Here is a 22917-nt window from a genome sequence, read left to right on the forward strand (position 1 = left end):
TTTTGTAGTTATAATTTTTAAAAACATAAATTATCACAGTTTCAAGAAAGAGTTTAAAACCCAAAAAATTATAATCTTTTCATGTTAAAAATAATTTTAATCACATCCACCACACAACTAAACATGCGATGTAAAATCTGGATGACGTTGCATCCCGAGAGTCTGACTACCAATCATGTAATAATAGCAAATTATGGACCTCTTATATGATCATTTCATGATCCAAATCTTCATTAATTTCCATAGATTTTACTAGGTAGTTCAAATAAATCATTTCTATTACCATCGATTGTCACGTAAAGATATCATTTCAAGCCTATCCATGTATAAGTGGGGAAAGCCAAACTGCATCATGTTTTCGATTCTATTTTTAATTACTTGCATTCGATTGGACTAAAATATGTGTTCCAGTCCATCAAATTGAAAACATCATCGGCTAATCTGGTTCAGTTAATCATGTCTGAAACATAATTTCGACACACACAACATAATAGTTAATTCATTCAAATGATTAATCTCTCTTGTTTAGTACTCAATACTCAAGATTCTAGAGAAGCTCTTCTCTCTCTAAGAACTAAAACTTCACGTCTCCTTTCTCCTCCCTTTTCCAGGGTTGTTGCTCGCGGGCCAGCCCTAAAGTCGCCGTCTCTCTTCTTCTTTTTTCTCTCTATACCCTATTCTTCATTTTTTTTTCTTTTACGTTTTCCATTTCTATTTTTTTATTTAATAAAGGGGATCTGGATCATTAGAAAAGTAGTTTTCAGCTCTATTATAGTCTAGATTTGAATCTTTGTTTCCATAAATTAACGGCAGTTTCTTTTGCTGGGTCTCTGCATGTTGGGGTTTATTTTATTTTGGCTAGTAATAGTACCATGTTTGATTGAAAAAACTTGATGATTGTCGTCGAGGAGGAGGGATCTCTCAATAATAAGACCTGGTTTGGTTCTTATTATTTTGTAATAATTTCAACTCCTCCGTGAGCATACGACGCTATAAGTTACTGCTAATGCGATTCAAGTTTTGGATTTTAAGAGAGTTTTCAACTCTTGTCGTTATCAAGATTTATTCCCAATAGATAAATTCAATCACTATGGTTATTATCCTTTCTATATTTATTATATATAAAAAAATATTGTATTTATGCTGCCTTCATTGATATTAATAAAATATTATTCCAAATTAATTCATCAAAATAATTAACCATTTGAAGAATAGATAGCAACAAAATAGTGTCCACGCTTTACCGCTATATCTATTTGAGTTTGCATGCTTGCATGATAGAAAAATTAGCTATAAAATATTTCAAAAAACAAAAATACTTTTTACAACATAGAAATACAGTGAAGATGAAGCACAGGACCAGAATAGAGTTCACATGCATGTACTCAATCTTTACCGAAACATAAAAACAAATTAAAATAATGCTACCAAATTAATGAATAGTAATTGAACAATAAAACACCACGACCTTTATTTTATTTTAAATAAGAATAATTTTTAAACATCAATAAAACTACAATAATGCCATGACTGCGCACAGTAATGAAACTATAAACACGATCACTATTGGTTTATTAGTAACTAGTAATTAGTAACTAGCAATGTGCAAAGTAATGTGATTGATCATGCCATCACTTTTTTTTTTTTACCAAACTAACACAGTTTGGTAAAAGTTGTGAGGATATAACATAAAATTTAAAAAGTATTTGGAAATAATGCACACTTTTATATAACTGCTAATTGGAAATTATGATTATATTTAACAACAACTAATAAGAATAACACGTGTTGTTTATCATAACCTAGGCCTAACCCAAAATTTATCCTAAATCCAACCTTAGACAACTTTAATTTCAAACTAACCTAAAATCAGTTACTAAAATACCAAACCTCAGACCCATAATTTAGAGTGAGATGTTTTAACATCATTTTGTTCATTAAGTATAACCCCAAATTAATGTGCTAAACGTTGTTTTAATTTGCTAAGTTTAAAGATATTTGACAATGATAATATTAAAATCAAGGAAAAATAATATTCCAATAATAATAATAATAATAATTAAAAAAAAACTCATAACTAAAAGTTATCACAGCATAATAACACACGAGTTTATTTATATCTTCTGCAATAATGAGCGGATGAGTTAGCTCCATCAATAACATGACTTCCATCTATTTATTTAGTTTTTTTATTTTAGTTTTTTTTTAAGAGCTCCGGCAATAAAAAAACTGATGAGGTTTTAAATAACTTGATTCAGAATAATAATTTTATTTAAAATTATAAATCTAAATAGTGATTATGTAAAATTATATTATTTTTTTAATGTAACAATTTTCCTAAAATATTTCAGTAAGTGTCAATTTTTTTTTTTTTAAAAAAAACTCAGGAAAGTTGGACATTGTCACCAACCCACCACCCTATTAAAGTAATCTTATGCTTGGCTATAAAAGGTAGGGTAGGATTGATGGCGCATCAATAGCTAAAAGAAAAGGTAAGGTTAGCTGCTTTTGACCCCAGCTTTCTTTCTTCTTCGATCTTATCTCTATATATTTTCCAATATCGCAAGCTCAGCTTCTCAAATCAGGACCCCTAAAGGGGGTTCCAATGGAATAGACAGGAGTTCCCTCCCCCCTCGCATTTTTTACTCCATATTTACATGCCTTTTTCTTGATATATAGGAGGTTTTGGAGACCCAGGTAACATGTAGCAAGTCTTTGTCTCAATGAGAGAATACACCATCAACTTAGTATATTAACAAGGTGAATGATCAATGTTGCTTCCTTTTGATCATAATTGATAATCCTATATAAATTACAAACCCAAATGAAAGGCGACAAACGCAAATAATTGCTGGATATACGGACAATCAAAGCAAACACTAGGAAGAAAAAAAGGAACACTAAATAGTAAAAAAAATATTAAAAGGAAAACCCTTTTCTCCTCTTCCTCATATCTTCACAGGTTAATTCACTGTTCATTGTCTTTTTGTACTTACAGACCTCGATCCATATCGGAAATGAAGAGAATTAAAATATCAGTGGTTGCCATATCTTTATCCCTTATTTTCCTCTTTGATGTCTCCCCCCCCTTTTCTTTGTTCATCTGACCAAACCTTAGGAAAATGAACGAACTTTGGCTCCTAATGATTGCATGATCCTTAAATCAGGGCTTCCACTAAGTTAAAAATATTTTCAGCTCCAAGAATCTTGGAAAATTTGGCAAATTCTTCACACTACAATCTTCTCTGCCTGGTAACGATCCTCTTGTTATAAGAACATATATTTTGGCGCAGTAATCAATGCTACTGCCACATGTGACACACGATCAGCAAGTAATCCAAATTCTCTTCATTTTGCTCCCCTTCTGGCTACTGCTAAGCAGAATCGATCATAATCCAAGGAAAATGTAGTAAACAAGAGTAATAGGTAATGCTATCAGCATTCCAAAGATAACCCTGTACACCAAATATGGAAGAAAAAATTAGTTTTTCTTTTCTTTTTTGATATACTAACACATATATACTATTTAGATGTATAATAATTTATACAAGTATATATCTAGCAATATTTTACTTACGCGGTGCTAAGAATGGCTGGATGGACATTGTACTCCTTGGCAAACACAAATGGAACAATTCCTTGTGGCAGTGCAGCCTATTGAGTAAGAATAAATTAATAGTGTAACTTCACGACCAAATTCACAATAATTCATAATGGGAAGCAATTAGAATATTAACTACAGGTACATGTAATAATCATTACAGTTAATTAATTAATTATACTGTGAAAGTAAGTTTTACCTGAACAATAGCAACGTGAAGGAGGGTACCACGCAGGCCGACAGCAATTGAAGCAGCGGCCATCACCGCAGGGCCAGTCAAGAATCGAACAGCCATGGCGAATGTGGCAACCGAATTCCCACAAGCAATTAGCTTCGGTTGTAAAGCCATAAAAAGACCTTTCACAATAACAACCAGTTAAATCAGTACATCTACGGAGAAATTAATTAGATGCTAAAATCTTTAATCTCTCATGAACTCAACTACCTTCACTAATAGGAGAGCTGGAACGGGCATCTATCACTATTCACAACCTACACCCACCGTCCCTGGACCGCAAGCTAAACTGGCCCCATATGTCGGATGGTCAATCTATTTATAGTCCCAAGGACAAAAACCCTTTGATTTCTTGTGATTTGGTCACAACTCACAACCATCCATTCAACTGTGAGTTGTAGCACCCATACCCTTAACTTAGACCAATGTAAAACCTGTCCTTGTACCATGATGCCCTACCGAGCTACAGTACCTTTAGACCCTAGTGTGGTAACAAATGTGCCACATCCACTCTCTGGTCTCTACAAAGACCTGAGCCAAAAAACACTCTGCGTATATAGGAACAAGTATATAACATAGTATGTTACTGCATGGTACTGTGTAAGTATATGAGTATGTGTCCTTTTGAATGGTCCCTTAATTCAATATCGACTGAATGTATCGTTTGAGCACTTGTGTGACCGAGGAGACAGTGAAAGGTTAAAGAAAAAATGATTACGTTATCTGAAAATCACAATAATTATGACCACTCACCTAAGCTGAACATAGCCATTCCTAGTCCAGCATCAGACAGTATGGAGATTGACTGTTTTATTATTTTAGGCATTTCCACATGCCACCTGCAATTTTTTTTTAAAAAAACAATCATTTAGTAAAACACCAAATATATCAATCATAGTATTTGTATACTATAAAGTAAGATTGGTGACATTTCAAATTAATTAAACCAAGGAAAAAATAACTATAGATATACAAAATCGATAAACTAACCGGAAAGCGACTAGAGACCAAGTGAGACCAATGAGACTGGAGTATGTGTTGGGGTTTCGAATAAGTTTGCGCCAAACCATGATCAATATCAAACGGGTCATAACGCTTGCCGGAGGCATCTTCCTACTGCCACCGGAATCTGGAGCTTCGGCTGCTTTTGGTTGCAACTCGGCTGTTGAGCTGGACCCTAGTTTGTTAAGTCCAGTGGGCCCCTCTTTTTCCCTTTGGTCGTCATCTCCTTCTCCTCTGCCCGCAAAACTGAAGTCCTCGCCAGCAAAATCTCCATCTTGTTGTGGAATAGCTTAAAAATACAAATACAAGTTAGACTAAAACATCAAAACGTGTAAAATGATTAACTGATTAATTGGATAATTAATTAGCTGTGCTTATGTAGCTGTGAGTTAATGTACTTTTGGTTTCCCCATTTTGCGGATGGTCAGCAACTAACATCCTGATCTCCTTGGCGCCCTGATCAGACCGTCCAGATTGCTCTGATGCACCAAAATCAGCCCCACCGAATACGTGAAGCCCACCTCCTTCAGAAACTGGTGATGCACTCGAGCTCCACACGAACATGTGCAGCTCCTTGGCATCATGGTTTGCCTTGCTATTTTGCTGCTGCTGATTTTTTGCTGTTTTAGTAGTGACAGTAGAGGCAAATTCAGGATTTGGTGCCGGATAAGACGTGGGTACTGTCTGTGCTGGATAAAACCCGAATCTAGGAGAGGATAAAGTAGCCGTTGGAGCACAATTTTCTTCGAAATTAGACGGCCTTGGAGTTGGCCCTCTTGAAGATTGTACTGAGTACAAATCAGCCTGGCCGAGATTTGAATGCCTTCCAGGGAATCCCTGAACTCCCATCATGGAGTAGAAATCTGAAGGGTTGAAATTAGACCCTCTTGGAGTAGGATTCCTTGAAGAACTCAGGCTATAAATCTCAGCTCCAGTAAGATTTGATGGCCGAGGAGTCATTCCAGAGAAAGAACCCGGCCCAAGAGACCGCCTGGAGGCATTGGATTTCCTGACAGTCACATGTAACTTGCCATCATCACCGATTTCAGCATCAGTTTCCAGAAAATCTCGGCCATCTAAAGAGACCACGTCAGAATCAACCTTAAACGAAACAATGGAGGCTGCAGTTTCAGGAAATTGCTCCATGATCAACATCTTGGCACCTCTATACTCGAAAAGAAACAAGAGGAGAGTGTACCAAATGATACACTGCAACACCACAATTTGAACCATTAGGCTTCCCGAGTAGTTGCCGTACATGGCGGTTAACAGAGGAATGCCCATGACAAGAGTGTTCGGAAGAGTCGAGACAGAAAAGATGGTAATCATCCATTCCAAGCTTCCATTTTTTGTGAAATTAGTCCAAATTCCCAGAGCGATCAGCATTATTATTTTTTGAAGCGTGTCGGCCGCAATGAACCTGAAGTTCATAGCATAGGGATCATTGGTGGAGATAAAATGGAATGACAGTAGTGGCACTGCGAATATCGCCACGAAACGGTTGATACCGGAACACTGGTCCGGGCTGAAAATTTTCCACCACCGAACAGACCCATAAGCCAAGATCATGGCAACATATAGAGGAATCACAGCGGACAAAACGTTGTAGAGATCATTCCAGCTAATCATGGTTTCTTAGATATATATTTTCGACTGAAATATAGCAATCAAGACAAGGGAGTGGTGATTTTGCTGAAAAGGGCTAGTAGTGGAAAGTAAGTGGCATTGATTGGTAAATTAAGAAGAGGGAAACGGCAAAATGGAGAAGAGGAGGACGAAAGCGTTTAAATAGCAAACTGGAGAGGATAAATGTCTTTCTGCAGCAGGCTGCTGCAGCTAGTACCTCCTAATGCTGCCTGATGATGAGACTGCAGAGACAGAAAGAGAGAGAAAGGTGAGAATTTATAAAGGGAAATAGAAGGGAGGACGGACAGTGTTTGTATTTTACAAGGATAGCAAGGAGTAACCTTTTAAGAGAGAAATATTTATAGAGTGAGTCTGTGGACGGATCTAGGACATGTATATATGGAAAGGTGAGAGGGCGTGTGATTATGTACTGGAAAGACGAGGGAAATGGGGACCAGTCAGTTGGGTTAGAAAGTAACCGCCTCATTTGGTTAAGTTAACTAAACATGATTCAGTGTGTGTGTAGAGGGTTACAGGTGGCAGGTTTTTGTGGTACGGGGTTTTTTTCGGATTTTCCTTTCGAATTTTCCGTGTTTTTGTGATTTTCTAGTATTTTTGGATTTTTTTGTGTTTTGGTTTTTTAAAGCATTTTTTTAAAAAATTATATTTTTTTTATTTTTTTAAATCAATACATGAAAATAATTTGAAAATACTAGAAAAAATAATTAAAAAATATTTTTGAATTGCAAAAATAAAATCACTCTAAAAAGAAAAAAGAAGAAGCAGAAATGGCATCCATATTATATTGAATTGCAGGGGACGGCATCATTGCAAAAATGATATTTTCTCACCTCTGAAGCTTCATTATGTAGACATTTGTCTCGTTAATTCTTGGATCCAGTAAAGAAATTTTGGGAAAACTGTTTAGGAAGCACCAATTATATATTTATCCGGATAATATAAAAATATGAACCAAACATGAAATAAAAACTAAGAGCAAATCTATAGAATTTTGAATAAAAAATAAAACAGAAAAGAAAACTGTTCTTGATTATTAATGTACTCCCTATTCTTTTTTATTATTATTATTTACGTTGATGTTCGGGCCAGCTTATACGCACCACGACCAATCCCACGGTCCACTGAACATCCTACAAACTCAGTGAGCATGTAAGGCACCGCGGAGATGACAAACATGCATAATGCATAATGAGATTCGAATTCAGGTGCAAAGGAAGGGAACAAGCCCCACCACTACTAAGTCAAGACCTCAAGTGCATGTAGTTCCTATTCTTATTTCAAGAGTAAATGATCCGATTGCAACATATCTTTCAAGATTTTAACAATGCTATTTAGAAAAAACACACATTTAATTAAGACGTAAAAACTAAAAGATTTATTCAGATTTTCCCTTTACAACAATGGAATCTAGAGTTAAAGAAATTAATGGGAGCAGAAGAGCTAAAGACAGAGAGAACATGAATTTTCTATTTAAAATTTATTTTAAAAAGTTAAATTTATTTTAATTAGAATGAATTTGTAGCTCAATTATCAATCCTGTCTTCTTTTTTTCCGGCGCAAAATGAATTCATTTCATTTGTTACTGATCAAACCCAAAATGACAAGAGTAATTTCCAGCAATTTTGGAACACATAACCCAGAAGTCTTACCCAACACGTGCATCTTAGAAGATTCTTGACACATATATCATAAGCTTAGACATGGTTTCCTAGCTGCAACAAATTAAACTTCATTTCACTTAAAAAATAAAATAAAATTGTTGCTGACAACGTCATTAATAAGGGTGCCATGATTCTGTCATTCTGATAATAATAAAGAAAATGATTTGGTAGTTATCCGATTACGAAATCTTGTACTGGAAGACACCTCATTAAAGGTCTTAATAGAAAATTTTATAGTGTTTAAGTAATAACCGTAATATTTTATTAGTTGTTTTCTGAGATTTATCTTATATAAATAAATAAATATAATTAGAAAAAAATAATTTTTATTTTTTTAAATCATGAATTTTATATTCTACTCCTTAAAATTTTTTTTTATTCAAGATAATTCTAAAAAGTAACTAATATAATATAATTAATTAATTCCCCAGTACTACCACAGATTTTTTTTTTAATGATTATATGAATGCAAACGGTGGATAAGCAGAGAGTGTCGAGGTTACCATTGTAGAGCGGAGGAGTCGGGCAGGTGCATAACACTGGCAAAGGCCGGGCACGAGTCGCTCTGGAGATCTTTTCACGACTTCTCAAAGCAGAGAAGGGATGTAACGGCGTGAAAAATATGTAGTAATATTTTTCAAAAAACTGGCACAAGAAACACGTAATGTAATGTGATTTAATAAATCATGTACTGTAATTGAAATGTTTTATGTAATACAATCATTCATCGCATTCTATTTTCATTTTTTTTAGCAGTGTAACAATTTTCCAAAAATAATTCATTTAATACTATAATTTTATATTAAAATATATACAGTCCCTATAACTTATTTTTACTTTAGATTAGTCCTTGAGTTGAGATCATGTTCTTGTTGTTGTATTTTACAATTTAGTCCTTGCTTTCGATTTACAATACCACAAGTCATTATAATTATAATTACCCATCACATGACAATTTTAAATTTTATAAAATCAAAGACAATAATCTGATTAATCATTATATTGTAGGATTTGTTATATCATATCAAACATGTGATCATAATAGTTTTGTCACGTATTAGGATTAATCCTTATTCTCTAAAAAAAATCTTTCGTTTCGTACTCAATCCCTGTGCCCAATACTTTCTTCTAAAGTGTTGGCATGCCAAGTAGATTAAAGTTAATTAGAAGGTATATATGCTTATATATAACACTAATCAATCCTAATTAGGCCATACATTTAATCCATTACGAAATCAATGGCTAGCTAGCGAGCTTCAAAAACATGTCTGGGATGGTTTTCGAGATGGCGATCAATCTAGATTAGGTTTATGTTTAGGATTTTTTTTTAATTGGGGGTGGGGGAGAAGACGTACCGGGATGTGCTGACTCTTATTTCAACTTCTTATGGCTGAGAGGTATTCCCACTCTTCGACCTTCTTTAATGGATTGAATTTACCCCATATCTATTTGTTCAAGGAAAAATCGCAAGAGGTTGAATATTTAACTATTAGATGTTTGCTTTAGTTGTTGGATATTATTTTCAACGTGGGTTTGACCTCTAACGTAAACATTAGGTGTTCATTATTTTTTTTTTATCTTTTTCACGAAATTAAGGTCAAACCTCTAAACAACAGAACCCTTTAGATTAACTTTAACACATGTTGCTGCGTTGTTATCGTCGTGTCATCATCCTATTTGCGACCAGTTGCCAGATGTCCATAGAGCTTAATATATAGAATTTTTGCCACGGCTGAATATTTTAGCTGTTTTACGAGAGGTCCTAAGCCTGATATATTTGTGGTAAAGGGGAAGTATGAATTACACGTCGTCTTTTTTCTTTTTGATATATCGTCCTCCCTGTAAGGTAAATAAATATACTGTTGTTTGAGATTGTATTGATATATTATGATGAACTTCTCATCTTAGTTCTTGAAATTAATTATTGTATCGATTGAGATAATGAATCTATATATAAAAAAAACATGATATGATCACTGAGAGAGAGAGAGTTAAAATCTATCCAAGAATATTCTACACATGCCACCCGTTTTCAACCCAACCTTACTCCGAGTCCAACAAACGCTGCCTGCCTAACTTCGTTGAGCATGAAATCTTTCTGTCAAGGAAACAGTCGCAATCTTGTCCTTTATAAAACCATCGATACGTGATTCCTCAGGAAACAGCAAGAGCTACCTCTACAATTATTAAGACGTCTTGTATGTTGAGTCTTGACATCAGAATTAGAAGAAAAAAAACATGCACAACAGGATAAAAATGGAACTGTAGATGATTAATTTTTCTTCACGAACCCCTCTTTCTATGACTCCAATCATTTTGTTTAGCCGGAGCTGCACATATATATTCCACAGGTCCTTTCTAGTTCTTGTCATTTCCATTTGAATTTCAACTCCCTTGTATTCATCTTCTGCTCTTTTAGCATCTTGAATTCTTTGGCTGAGTCGTTTCTGTCCCATGATTTGGACATCCTACATGGAAAAAAGAGGCAACGTGAGTGATTGGTAAAGATCATTCAAAAGGAATGTATGAAGACATGTTGCTCATGCATATATTTTCCTCTCTGATAGATTCCTATTTGACTATAATTTAAAACATATAGTATTTGCTTACGGTCATCAACAGAGTTTTTGGATGATCAATAGGGGTCATATTCATATCGGCCAAAGGAAAATGATTAGTCAAGGTTGCGTAGAAGCAAAAACCTTACCTCATTTTACTATTTTTGTACCAATTAACCCTTGATTCATTCCAGTTTCAAACTCTGTTTTCCTGTCTTAATTAAGCTGAATGAAAGCGTCATCTACAAATTTTAGTAGTCTATAATTTGGTTTCAACCTGCCAATCGGCCAGTGACGAATACACACGGACTTGACATAACACTTTGAATGATGTCCTTGCTCGATCTTAATTAGTTAAATTAATTATCATAAGAATAACCAAGAATATCCCACCAACAATGTATGGATGTCTGATTATTTGTCTGCGAACACCTGGATTATATATGTTATATATGACTGGTCTTTTGGAAAGATTAATATTATATTCAGCTAGATATATATTAAAACATGAGCTGAAGCAAGAGAAGACATGACTGGATCATCGGCTAATCAAATGTAGATCAATGCTTAAAAAAGGGCAAAAGCGAAGAGAGATCGATCGCATGAGCTAGTGATTTGGATGATCCATATCGAAGAGAATAATAGAGGATGAAATTATCAGCCCCCCCCCCCCCCCCCCCCTTTTCCTCTCTGCACGATTGAATTATATATCATGTGAGAAAAAAGTAACATCTTTTCGGCGCTGAAGCTTACCGACCATTAATTTCTTGCTTAAAAAAATCACGAACTGGAAAGTAAAGTTCGGGAATTAATTTAAAGTACTGATATTGTTTTTAATTAAAAAAAAACAGAGAATTCTTTGTACTGTGAGTAAATATAATTTATCAAATTAAAATCTCTTTCCCCGTTTATGATTAGTGGGTTGTTGCTGTGTCGTTCACAGATAGTATCATATCTCAAATGAATTTCGATCCTGCCGAAAGCTCAATAATATTTTAAAATAGCTGGTCAATCAATGAAACAAACATAAATGTGACACTGGTCGTCCATATGATTAATATTTCGCATCTATAAAGTTGTGAATGTTTTTATTGTTTTTTTAAATTAAGAGGTTCATTAATTAGTGGTTCGATTATTCAATTTGTTTTTTAAGTGATATTTCCTTTACAGGTCTTTCTGTATATCATATTTTTCTCTTAAAATTTAAAATCTAAATAATAATATAAAGAATAAAACCACTTATGATGAGGACATAGAGTAGAATAATTTATTTTGTGCTCTTGACGACGTGGAAAAAAACTTAGATAGTGTAAGAACACCAGGTTAATTTATGCATAACAATTGTTAGGTGCTTTGCAGAAAAAAGACATGTAGCAACAGCAAATTAAACAAAGGGGCATTTCATCCTCTAAACCACATCAACATCTCAGAATCTAGAAACTTCAAAATTAAGATAATTGGATTGTTATCTATCCTTGAAAAACAGGTCGAGTGTTCTTTTAAGACCAAAGCATAAGATTCGATCGAGTGGTTTTATGACTTCATTAGAAACATAAAATAAACAAGGGACGGGACCTGTAGACTCTTACGTCTGCAGAGAGCATCTGTACGTACATGATGTGTTATTGACAATCGGAGAGTATCAAGATCTACAAAGCAGTGATTAAGCTGTGAGAATTACTGTGGCGGGCACATGCTTGCTCCATGTAAACTGCAAAGGAGTGATTCCAAAACACTGTGGCCTTTCAAAGCCAACAGCTAAACCAAGTCATCAATGGTTTCTATCAAATGATATGTACCTGAGCTCTAAAGCATAAAGAATCCAAAATGTGGGGGCAGACAATCTATCATGACGACACGTGGCGACGCACATGCCCCTGCAGGGTACAGCCCCTCAAGGCGTCATAAGCAAAATCCTTTTTCTAATTTTGATTTAACCTTTTCTTAACTCTTCTTTTTTGAAAAGAAAACTAGCGATGCTTATTTATAATTACAAATAAAGGGTTAATGAATAAATTAATTAATTAATTATCAATGTTTCGGTGGCTGAATCGGTGGAATCAACCTGGAAAACCCAGATCTGATAATTTTGGCTACAGTAGATTCTCCGAGCACTTGGACTCGCAAATCAACAATCAGACTTGAGTAATATTTTAGGGTTGAAAAAAAAATGGCAAGCGAGGGAAGAAAAGGTAACAGTCCAAGTCTGAGTGGTTCAAACTAAGCTCTCATTTTTTTGCAGTGAGAACGTGCATAATAAATATAGTATAGAGGCATATGCGAGTCAAAAAGGTGTAAGCCTGTCGGCCCATTGGGCCTCTCCCCCACAACCACAACTTTTCTCCATGCGGTTGCATCACCATCCTTAAAGGAGCCACTCCCGCCCCCAGCCGAGCCCCATCTTTCCCTTCTCTATGCAAATGCAATGCTAGTGTACCTTGAAAGGACCGTGCTTGCCACTTCTGCCCTCAAATTATTCGAAGCCTGCCTAAAGATTATGTCGATTGTGCGTATGTTGGACGGGAATTGTGTATACTTTTAATGTAGATATTTGAATCAAGAGGTCTTCATTCGTAGATGAGTGTTCAATTCAACAATGATCACACACCCACACCACCCCTTTTCACTCTACTTTCCCTTCTCCCTTTCTTCGCGAGGATAAGGTGCCGATTTCACACGCCCCACTTTAATCTTTTGGCACTAAAAGGCTAACACAACCTTAATAGAGAATCTAGGACCATGTATGGTCTAAGCCAGTTGGTGGTGGAGGGCAGTTGTTACTGAAGGTTACCCAACAATGTGGTAGGGCTTCATTTGCGACCCAAAGTGCATGAATGCACATACGCAAAATCTTTGCCAAAAGGTACGCTGTTGTGTAATAATTGTAATTTAATCATGTGTCTTTGCGAGTAGATTGATATCTTTTAGCCTTTTAGAACAAGTCTTCGGAGATTTTTGAAAATAAAAAAGATATCGATGTATCTTGACAAAGCATATGTATCTAGCGTCTGGCTAGCAAACCTCGCCAGAAAATAAAACCACCAAAAAAATGAGAGTCTTTAGAGAATCTGTCTCCTAATTTACAATAAATCGTGATATTTGGCAATCATACCAAGGATCGGATTGTTTCTTATTTCAAGATGCAGCTCCTAATACTTGGAGCACGGTGTGGTTTCTCAAAGCTGTGCATGTGAGGGTGGTCAAGGCAGTCCCACCCGTTAAGGAATTGCCTCTTCTTTCATTGGACCTCATGGTCCATTTTCTTGCACCAAGGTGCGTCTTGATTAGTCCGATATTTCCTGTTAACAATAATAATTAATACTAATAAGTAATACCTCTTTCCAAAATCACAATCAACCACTAGAGATTAACCTGATGTAATGTTGAAAAACCACCTTGAAGTGGATGTTAACGATCAATTATTTATGAATAGTCTAGCTTAACAACAAAGATTGATCCAATTTAGACAGGGCTTGAGACTGCCCGATATCTATTCACATGCACTCCGATGCGAGCAGTTCAACAAACCACTGATTCGTTGACACGTGACTACCAGGCTTGACTCAGTCTTCAGCCGTGACAAAACTTTGAGAGGAGGGTTATCTCTAATACTCCAAAGCTTGGTAACAACAGCAACAAAACTTGCTAACAACAGCTAATTTATATTGGAATTAGGTTTCATGCTTGTGGGGTTTTCGATGCTCTAGCTTATTGACTCCAGAGCCAAGCATGTGAAAGAACATTCTTTTAAGATGGTTCACCCACCATCCCCAGGAATTAAAAGGGTATTTTGCTCTCTCTTTATCTCTCTATTTTAGCTATATTTAATTTCCCGAAAGAGCCAGCTAAGGTTGAATTCAATAATAATCTCATCTCTTGGGACTTGCCACTCTTAAAATTGAAAAATCATGAGATGAAGGGAGCATATTTAATAGGGGCTTGGAGACATGTTGAGTTTATGTTTTGACACATTCTGGTTGGCAAGGAAACTTCCGTGACAAATTTCTCTGGCATTGTCACAAACTCGTATCTGCGAACATTTATTTGTGAAGGGAACGCGAGTCATCTGGGGCTAGCCCCATGTGATGTGGTTCGATCGATTAGTTCTTTAGGTGAATTCACTCTTAAATGTTTGGTAGGGAGGGGGTTTCTGTTTAACTGCTCAGTATGTGGATGTTAGAAAGTAGTAAGTTTATAGTATGACAGAGTGAAGACCCGGAAATCCTTTCCTCAGTTGATCAAATTTTACTTCTTCCAGACAGGCTAGCTGTTAGCTAAAAACCCATCTGAATTATCTAGTCATTTAATAATACAAGTGACAATCTGAAGTGGGTTTCTTCCTTTTCCCCTCGTTTTAAATCTTCTCAGAGTACAAAAAATCTCTCGAAGATACCAGTACTCGGTGGCAAAATTGAAAGACTAAAAGGCTATGGTTTGCCAACTTATATGATTCTAGCAGCCCAAGAAATGAGATTAATATCTAGACTAATCAATCACCTGATACCAAAGTATGGCTTCTGCCTGCCACTTGGAAGGGCCATGACTGAATCTTCTCTTTAACAATTAAAACAAAATAATGGGTGCCAGTTATATCAAGGGACAACATTGTTCCCTAGCTATTTCTTCTTAATTTGATGTTTGCCGGGTGTTGACTGTGGAGCTCGCTCTTGCTCGATCAGTCACTGTTTCTACCGACATTGAATCAGACCATCCTTAACTGCAAAATTTAGCTGTAAACTGTCCAACGTTGGATTAAGATAGAGACCCATCTGATTCTCTCTGAAATTGAAAAAAAATAATATAATTTTGTGTTGTGCCCAGGTACAAGTGCCATCATCTTCCTCAGATCTTCAATCCCTTGCTACATAAATGAAGTAATCCCTGGAACTATTCACAAATGAGAAGCAAGAAATTAATTATAAACACATTTGCAGTGTGCCTAAATTAGTTAATTATCTGATCCGAAGCATTTTACCTCCAATTTTTATAGCGGGGAAGACCAGTAATCAAGAGCAAATCTGCTGCTAAAAACAGGAGTGTTCCTATGCTACGAAGGGAAGTTGGATTTTGGACATGTCCTCCACAGATAACACTAGTTGTATAGCAAGACTCTTGTCTCAAAGAGGTCCCTTTGGGCTTATTTGAAAGAATGAGACTTACACTTCCTTGGTCGCTGCCTTGAAACGAGTTCCATAATGAATTGTCTGGCCCATGTTTTTTTTTTTTTTTATCTTTAAATTTTCTCTTTTGTTTCCTTCTCATCATCACCAGCTCATGATTTTACAGGAATGTTCAGGTAAGGAGTTGCCATGAATCCTTCAGTTATACATGCATATTTCTCGGACTGCATGTCACTTTGATAATAGGCTAAGACCATACCACTAGATTTCATCCGTGTCTTGTATATATAACTGGTTTCAGCTTGCTGCCTTCTCATTTGAGTTATGAAATAGAAATGGGCTTCGGCTAATCTCAATTGCCTGAAGTTGCAGGGCCTGTGGATTGGTAAAAGAGCTCTGATAAGAAAAGTAAATGGGCCGTGAAGCTTGGGCTATGACCTGATTTTTGAAGGTCGGCCAGATTTAGCGAGAAAGCAATAGGCAGCGCATACATGGAGTTGGAAATTCTAGCAAGGCTCGTGATCCTTGGTATTGGGCCCATATCATTCAATACTGTCTGGGTCGAGAAAGGATGAAAATTTTATTTTATATCAAGATAGAATTAATTCTTCCATGGACTGATCTCGATTTGGTAATGTTCTCTTGTCAAATTTTAAAAAGATTATCATGTGGGTGTTTCCTTTGTTAGGTAGAAAAAAGAAAGATCACTATTTCATTATTAAGATGTCCGAGTTGACTTTGTTTTTCTTATCTATTTCAATGAATAAGAAATATCATTGGATAAGTTTACATGTTAAAATTAAGGTTTTTTTTTTTCCCGAGCAATCTTTAAAACGTTTTCATATGGTCACATCTGTTAAATTAATTAAGATCAAATAGAGAAAGGAGGCTAGAATTCTGAATAATCAGTATATTATGAATGCTTAGCGTTAACCTAAATACAAATAAAATATATATAGATCAAACTGAAAGTACTATTCTACCCTTAATAAATAAGATTACATAAATATTATTTAACAACATCGAACTCATGTCTCAAAAATGAAGTTTTTGAATGCTGCCTCGAAATGTGACCTTGTTTGTTCATTTGTTAAGGGTACCAAATATGCGTAGCAGGTGTTGTGAAACTAAAATGGAAAATAAGTTTAATAAAAAGACGACTACTAAAGTGCCACACTCTGATTTTGTGGTATGAATGCCCTTGGGTTGCATTTTTAAGGACACAAATATCTGCAATTAATTGACAAGGGCATGGTATCGACGTCAAATCTTAGCTGAAGAGGGCGATATTTGCTACTAGCAGTAAAAATAGAGGAGGCCCATGAAGCAAAGCAAAGAGATGAAGGCCACTTCACCGAACCTTTTGCTTCTGGCAAGAGTTATTTACGTAAAAATAGAACGCGGAAAGATAATAATAAAAATAAAAATTTTAATAGGTATAACTTAACTGATTAGGTTTTAAATTTATTTTTAAAAAATTATCAATTCAAGTGTCACAAATCTCAGAGTTATTAGAAGCTTATGTATCTGGTTGTTAACTTCAAGGTTTCGGAAGATTAGTTGAGATGTGCAAAAGCTAACCCGAACACTTATCTGGACTCTTTTCTAGTTTCTTGTTTTTGTTTTTTTTGTAATTCATTAATTAGTAAGAGCAAAACAACAATTAGTCTTTCTGGTTCCCTGGTCGGTGGGATTGAGACCTGTTGAAAATTATAGAGAGTAGCCCCTGCCACTTCCTTCAATCGCGAAGCATTGCCTCGAATTTATTAACCGGCTTGATTTTTCACGTGTTCCCTTCTCGGATGAACATATGGATTCCGCTGCCTTGTGCGTGCATTACGTTTTTTACTTTATTATTTTGAGAAATACGGAACACATTTCTTAAATATTTCGCATTGCGGTTAATTTGCAGGTAGAAGTCAGGTAATGATAAAATAATTCGATTGGCATGAATATTGGCTTCTTCAAAAAGGTTGCTAATTGCACTTTTTTCTTCAATCAAGACTGAACTTGACCCTTGAACCATTCAACAAGCTACACATATTTATGATATCAGAGGACGAGCCTTCCCCTCATATTTCCTTGTACTCATTTTCTCATGCATGATAAGAGCTCTAGCTCATTTGCAACACGACCGTTAAGATACTATGTTATTTGCTCGTGAGAGGAATTGGTTCACACGTAGTAGTAGTAGAAGACCGTAACCAACCCAATGTAAGTTCCAAGTAGAAATTTTAAAATATTTATAATATTTTTTTAACACACACTTTTAAGTGACTTAAAGATAGTATGTTATTCTAAAATTATATGTGAGGTTTTAAAATATTATTTTCTTCAGCTTGTATATTTTTTTATTTATTAATGTGAATGTTCAAATCAGCTTATACACCCTTCGTCTAATTCCTCGAGACCCTGAAGTTAACTATCAGGTAAGTCTTCAATGATCATAAGTTTTGTGTTACTCGAACTGGTAACCTCTGAAAAGCAAGGTAATGACCTGACTAATTAAGTTACACCTCTCAGGATTAGTTTATTATTATTATTATTATTATTGCACATGTTCTGTGTTTTGAGGGGTTTGGGTAGTGAATTTGGGTATTTCAGGGGCTAGGTTTGTGTTGGGTTTGTGTGGAGAATTTATTGGGGTTTAGCTGTGAGAGTGAGTTTTCAGCTTTTATTAGGTTGTTTAGGCTGCTGAATTATGCTAGAAGTCAGCTTTATAATTTTTTACTTACTTTGTCTTATGTTATCTTTTTTTTTTGTATTAGCCTTTATTTTTCTCCCATTAACTAAATGACTATTTTTTAATGCAATTCTCGATTACTATAAAAAAAATTCAAAATATTATTATTTATATTATTTTAACATACTATTTTAGTGCTAGGTATTAAATTGTTCCACTATCAGCTTCATGTTTAAACGATATATTATACTCATTTACAAAGGCAATCTAAACTTCCATTCTGAGTCTCTGACATGGATGCAATGTATATTGCATTGTGAGTCTCTTTTAATCCAAGTTCATGTAAGTATGAAATATTATAATAGTCTCTTCTTCTTTTTTATGCATGTACACTCATTTTGTTTACCCAAAAACAAGATGAAATTGGAATTCTATGAAGAACGTCGCATCAACTAATTAATCATCATGTTGAAATTGTGTTTGAAAAGAATATCGTAGCAAGAATTAACTATAATTCCTGGTAAGGCATTACCACTTCCAGAATTTCTCACTTCAGGTTTTTCCGACCGCCACCTGAACATTATGACTTTGTGGAGATTGAATAGGAATTTAATGTCCATTTAGAAAGTTTTTCCACGAGTATTTTATATGGGTGCTTATCGATCGTAAAACCATGGAGTTTCGTCTCCCCTCAATATATGCTGGTACGCACGGAAAGCCAATGAACAGAAGCACATATATAGTAATTAGCATGAAATTTGGATGCAGAGAAAGTAGAGGGCTCCAAATTCAAATTAATCTACTTCGCCTTCCTACACTTTGAAAAAGAAAAGAGCCAAACAGTCAACTGGAAAAGGCATTAAAAAGTAAAAAAAGTGCTAATTGATAAGTAAATTAATTATCCATGTAGATTAGATACCATATGTTATAGTATCTATCTCATTACACATTTTGGTGTAAACTGTTATGAACAATATTTATCTAACCTATCTTCTTTCACATCAAAGTAATCAATCATCATTATAGCTGACTAGCAAGATTGCCGAGATTGGAGTGCGGGTGCTCCATTTTCAGACGACAAGGTGGCGGCTATTGTTGGGTTGGCCACAGCAGTACGTGTGGTTTTGGTGGAGCCCTTGTCCACGCCGGTGGTTGTCACACGCTCGCAACGCGGACACATTGTAAGCGTGGATGCTGGGAGAGGTTCACAACTGTGAGGAGATATCACGGTTGGTGGACCCACCTTTAATGCCCTAAGCTCCTCTACTTCTCTTTGCAGCCTCCTGTTCTGCTCTGTTAATGAACCAAACCATCTCTTCAGGTACTCGCACTCCATCTCTGTCTGCTTAAGTTTGCTCCTATAGTACGTGACCAGAAAAATGTGTAAACATTGGAAGATTGGTACAAAATAATGTGTGACACTGTGATAAAACAATGTGAGAAAACGTTTGCGCTAGTACTCCATATATATTGGTTTATGATCATTAATTTGGATTTGATCAGTGGTAAATGTAAAGTGATGAAAATAATCATAAATGTATGCCATGTTAACTTGTCCAATTACAAAGGCGAGCTGGTAGGCATATTTAAGAGCTTGCAATAAAGCCATTGCCCGCTTCCCCCGATTCGCTGGGTGCTCCTTGCTGCTTTCAGAGTATAACAAGTGCACTTTTGAGAATTTTGTTTCCGTAAACCATACATACAAGGTAAGCATTTATGGATGCATTGATCAATACCTGTTGTTATCATATCATATATGTTCAATATTCCAGTTTTTATCAAATTATCTCATAAAGCATCGTTAGACTCAACTTTAATTCAATGTATATCTCGTCTGTTGATCTGGTATAATTATGCAGTCAAGCTTTAAGAGACTCATTATCGAATTTACAGCTTTGGATCCGTTTCTTTTGACTGATTAAAATAGCAGTGAATATGATAATGAAGAGCAGATGCTTAGTCTCTCTCTTGATTTCGTTCAATAATATTGCAATAAACGCAAACAATTATATTAATAATAATAATAAAAGTCCAAGAAAAGGATAATTAATAGTGAGTCAAAGTAACACTTATTAGAGTTATGATCAGACTAGCGCACGAGGCCAAAGAACACATGCATCTTGATACTAGATTGTTATATATTTGAACGACCGTCATTATATTAGTTCACAAAGGTTAGCTCATGAAATAACCTCATCATTAAATGTTCATAAATTTGTTGAGCCACTTGTCGCTCACGTGTCTTAATTTATTCTCAAACCATATAGTAGTAGTAGTAGTATTAAATCAAGTTTATTAATTAATTGTATTTGCAATATTTTAGGGTTCTATCTATGGCAAGAAACTAAAACACCTTGGCTAATTAACTTCATATTTCAGATGTCATCTTCCTTCATAACTTGACAACTATATACGCAGTAAGGGTTATCTATCTTAATTGCTACTATTACTATTAGAATTATTGTTTGCACCCCCGGCCTTGCTTATCTGCATTCATTTTTGCCATTTATGTGGATATTCGATTGAAATCTAATTCCAGATATTTTAGCATAAATATAAATTTTAATGTAACCATATTCTTAACTAAATCCGCGCCATGACTAACCAACAAAAGACAAGCAGTTTAATTTCATCACTTAACAAGTCCCAAAATCATAACTCAAAAAAAAAAAAAGTTCCATAATTTATGATGCCTAATTTCGCGTCAACTTCTGCCTCCCTTTACTGGCATATATATGAACAATTCGTCATTTTAAGGGCTCAAGAATCACATTCTAACATCTTTTACTGTATAATATAATCATGAAGGGGACACGTTAACCGCCCCAGACAGGTTTTAAATGCGGTGGAAAAGTTCGATAATTTATGATGCCTAATTTCTTTGCTTTAGCCATGAAAATGGCCAAAGAATGAAAGCATCTTAATTATTTATACTGCTAACCAACGTAGTATTGAGGTTATATTGTACTCTGCACACACACACACACACACACACACACACACACCCATTACTTAAAAGATCTATTCTTCCTGGTGATGATAATCAGTACGATTTATACGGGTAGATATAGAATCCGATTCAGATTATATTCTGTCAACTTTGATATATATGTGTGTGTGTGTGTGTGTGTATCCACCTTATAATCATCAATTTTAATCCTAACAACCAGCAAAATATATAGTGAAGTGATCAAAAGAGAGTTTAATGTGTTACCCAAGCCAAGCCCAAGCATGAAATAGTATAAATGTAAGGTACAGTACCTGGCCCTGCGGTTTTGAAACCACACCTCAACTTGTCTAGGCCTCAGCTTCAACTGCAAAGCTAATGCTTCTTTCTGTCTCTGCATACATGAAAAATAGTTAAACTCCACAAATTAATCTTAAATAAATCACAAAACATAATTGTTTTACTATAAATAGAGAGAGAGAAGAGGGGAGGTTTAGTACTTACGGGATTCAAGGAGTGATGTTGCCTGAAACTTTCTTCAAGAAGGCGAGACTGTTCTTTAGAGAGACGGAGTTTTTTGCGAGGTGGGGCTCCATCAGTGCTTTCCTCTTCATCCTCCATGCCTGCAGAGATCCATTCTTCTTCTGCTGCTCCTGGTGGTACTTGGTTTATGTCCAAATCTTTCACTGCGCAAACCCCTTCGCCGATTAATTATCCATCATGATCATTTTCATAAATCAAGAAAATAAATTTTCTGGCATAAAATGAATCAGTTATTTAATGAATAAATCAGCAAAACCATGTATTTTCATCATATTAAAAAAAGAAAACAGAAGGAAGATTTCTTATTAAGAAAACCGGCCACGCAACAAGAACAAAGCTATGAGATAGAATATCATATAAAAACAAATGGAAAGAAGGAGATCAGGGAGGGGTTGGGGCTTGCCAGATGAAGGAAAAGAAGGAGAAGAAACGAAACCAGGCATGGACATGGTCAGCTCCAAGCTAGAAGAGCTTGAGCGTGAAACGGCCATGAAAGCACACAAGAAAGGAGAAGAAGAAAAAAAGGTTGATTTCGTAGGAGAGAAAAGGTTCAAGTAAGAAAAGTAGGAGGGAAGAAAAGAAAAGAAAAAAAACAAAAAGGACACAAAGAAGAATATGAAATGGGGGAGTAAAAAAGGGTGAGCAATGAAGCTCAAATAAATACTAGCGATGAAGAGAAATAGAAATTGAAAGGGTGGATTTGTTTTGATTTAACTGCTCCCTTTTGGTTTTTCCTGGCCAGGGCTTTTGACCGTGGTCGTCAAGTCAAAAGGTCTGACCCATCTGATTTGAGACACGTGGAGGACTGCTTCGAGGATTTGGGTGCAGGAGAATAACCGGCAGGTTTTCTGTTCAAAGTGATTGGAGGGGCAGAGTCTAGTTGTCGGTTCAAAGGTCAGCTATTGAAATGATTGGGAGCC

The 22917-nt window shown here is 35.5% G+C and overlaps 2 protein-coding genes across 2 annotated transcripts; both read right to left on the reverse strand.

Moving 5' to 3' along the window:
• Nucleotides 1–2724: 2724 nt before the first annotated feature.
• LOC133696329 (auxin efflux carrier component 3-like) lies at nt 2725–6855 on the reverse strand. The gene is made up of 6 exons (XM_062118499.1): nt 5237–6855; nt 4827–5127; nt 4590–4675; nt 3801–3958; nt 3578–3654; nt 2725–3455 (listed from the first exon to the last, which is right to left on the reverse strand). Exons 1-6 carry the CDS (start codon nt 6465–6467, stop codon nt 3389–3391), a joined length of 1920 nt encoding a protein of 639 aa, XP_061974483.1. The 5' UTR covers nt 6468–6855; the 3' UTR covers nt 2725–3388.
• Nucleotides 6856–19366: 12511 nt separating this feature from the next.
• LOC133697019 (homeobox-leucine zipper protein HOX3-like) lies at nt 19367–22640 on the reverse strand. Its single transcript, XM_062119337.1, has 4 exons — nt 22401–22640; nt 21959–22140; nt 21769–21848; nt 19367–19865 (listed from the first exon to the last, which is right to left on the reverse strand). Exons 1-4 carry the CDS (start codon nt 22486–22488, stop codon nt 19538–19540), a joined length of 678 nt encoding a protein of 225 aa, XP_061975321.1. The 5' UTR covers nt 22489–22640; the 3' UTR covers nt 19367–19537.
• Between the last annotated feature and the right edge of the window lie 277 nt (nt 22641–22917).

Source organism: Populus nigra, chromosome 6, assembly GCF_951802175.1.
Source record: "Populus nigra chromosome 6, ddPopNigr1.1, whole genome shotgun sequence".
NCBI lineage: Eukaryota > Viridiplantae > Streptophyta > Magnoliopsida > Malpighiales > Salicaceae > Populus > Populus nigra.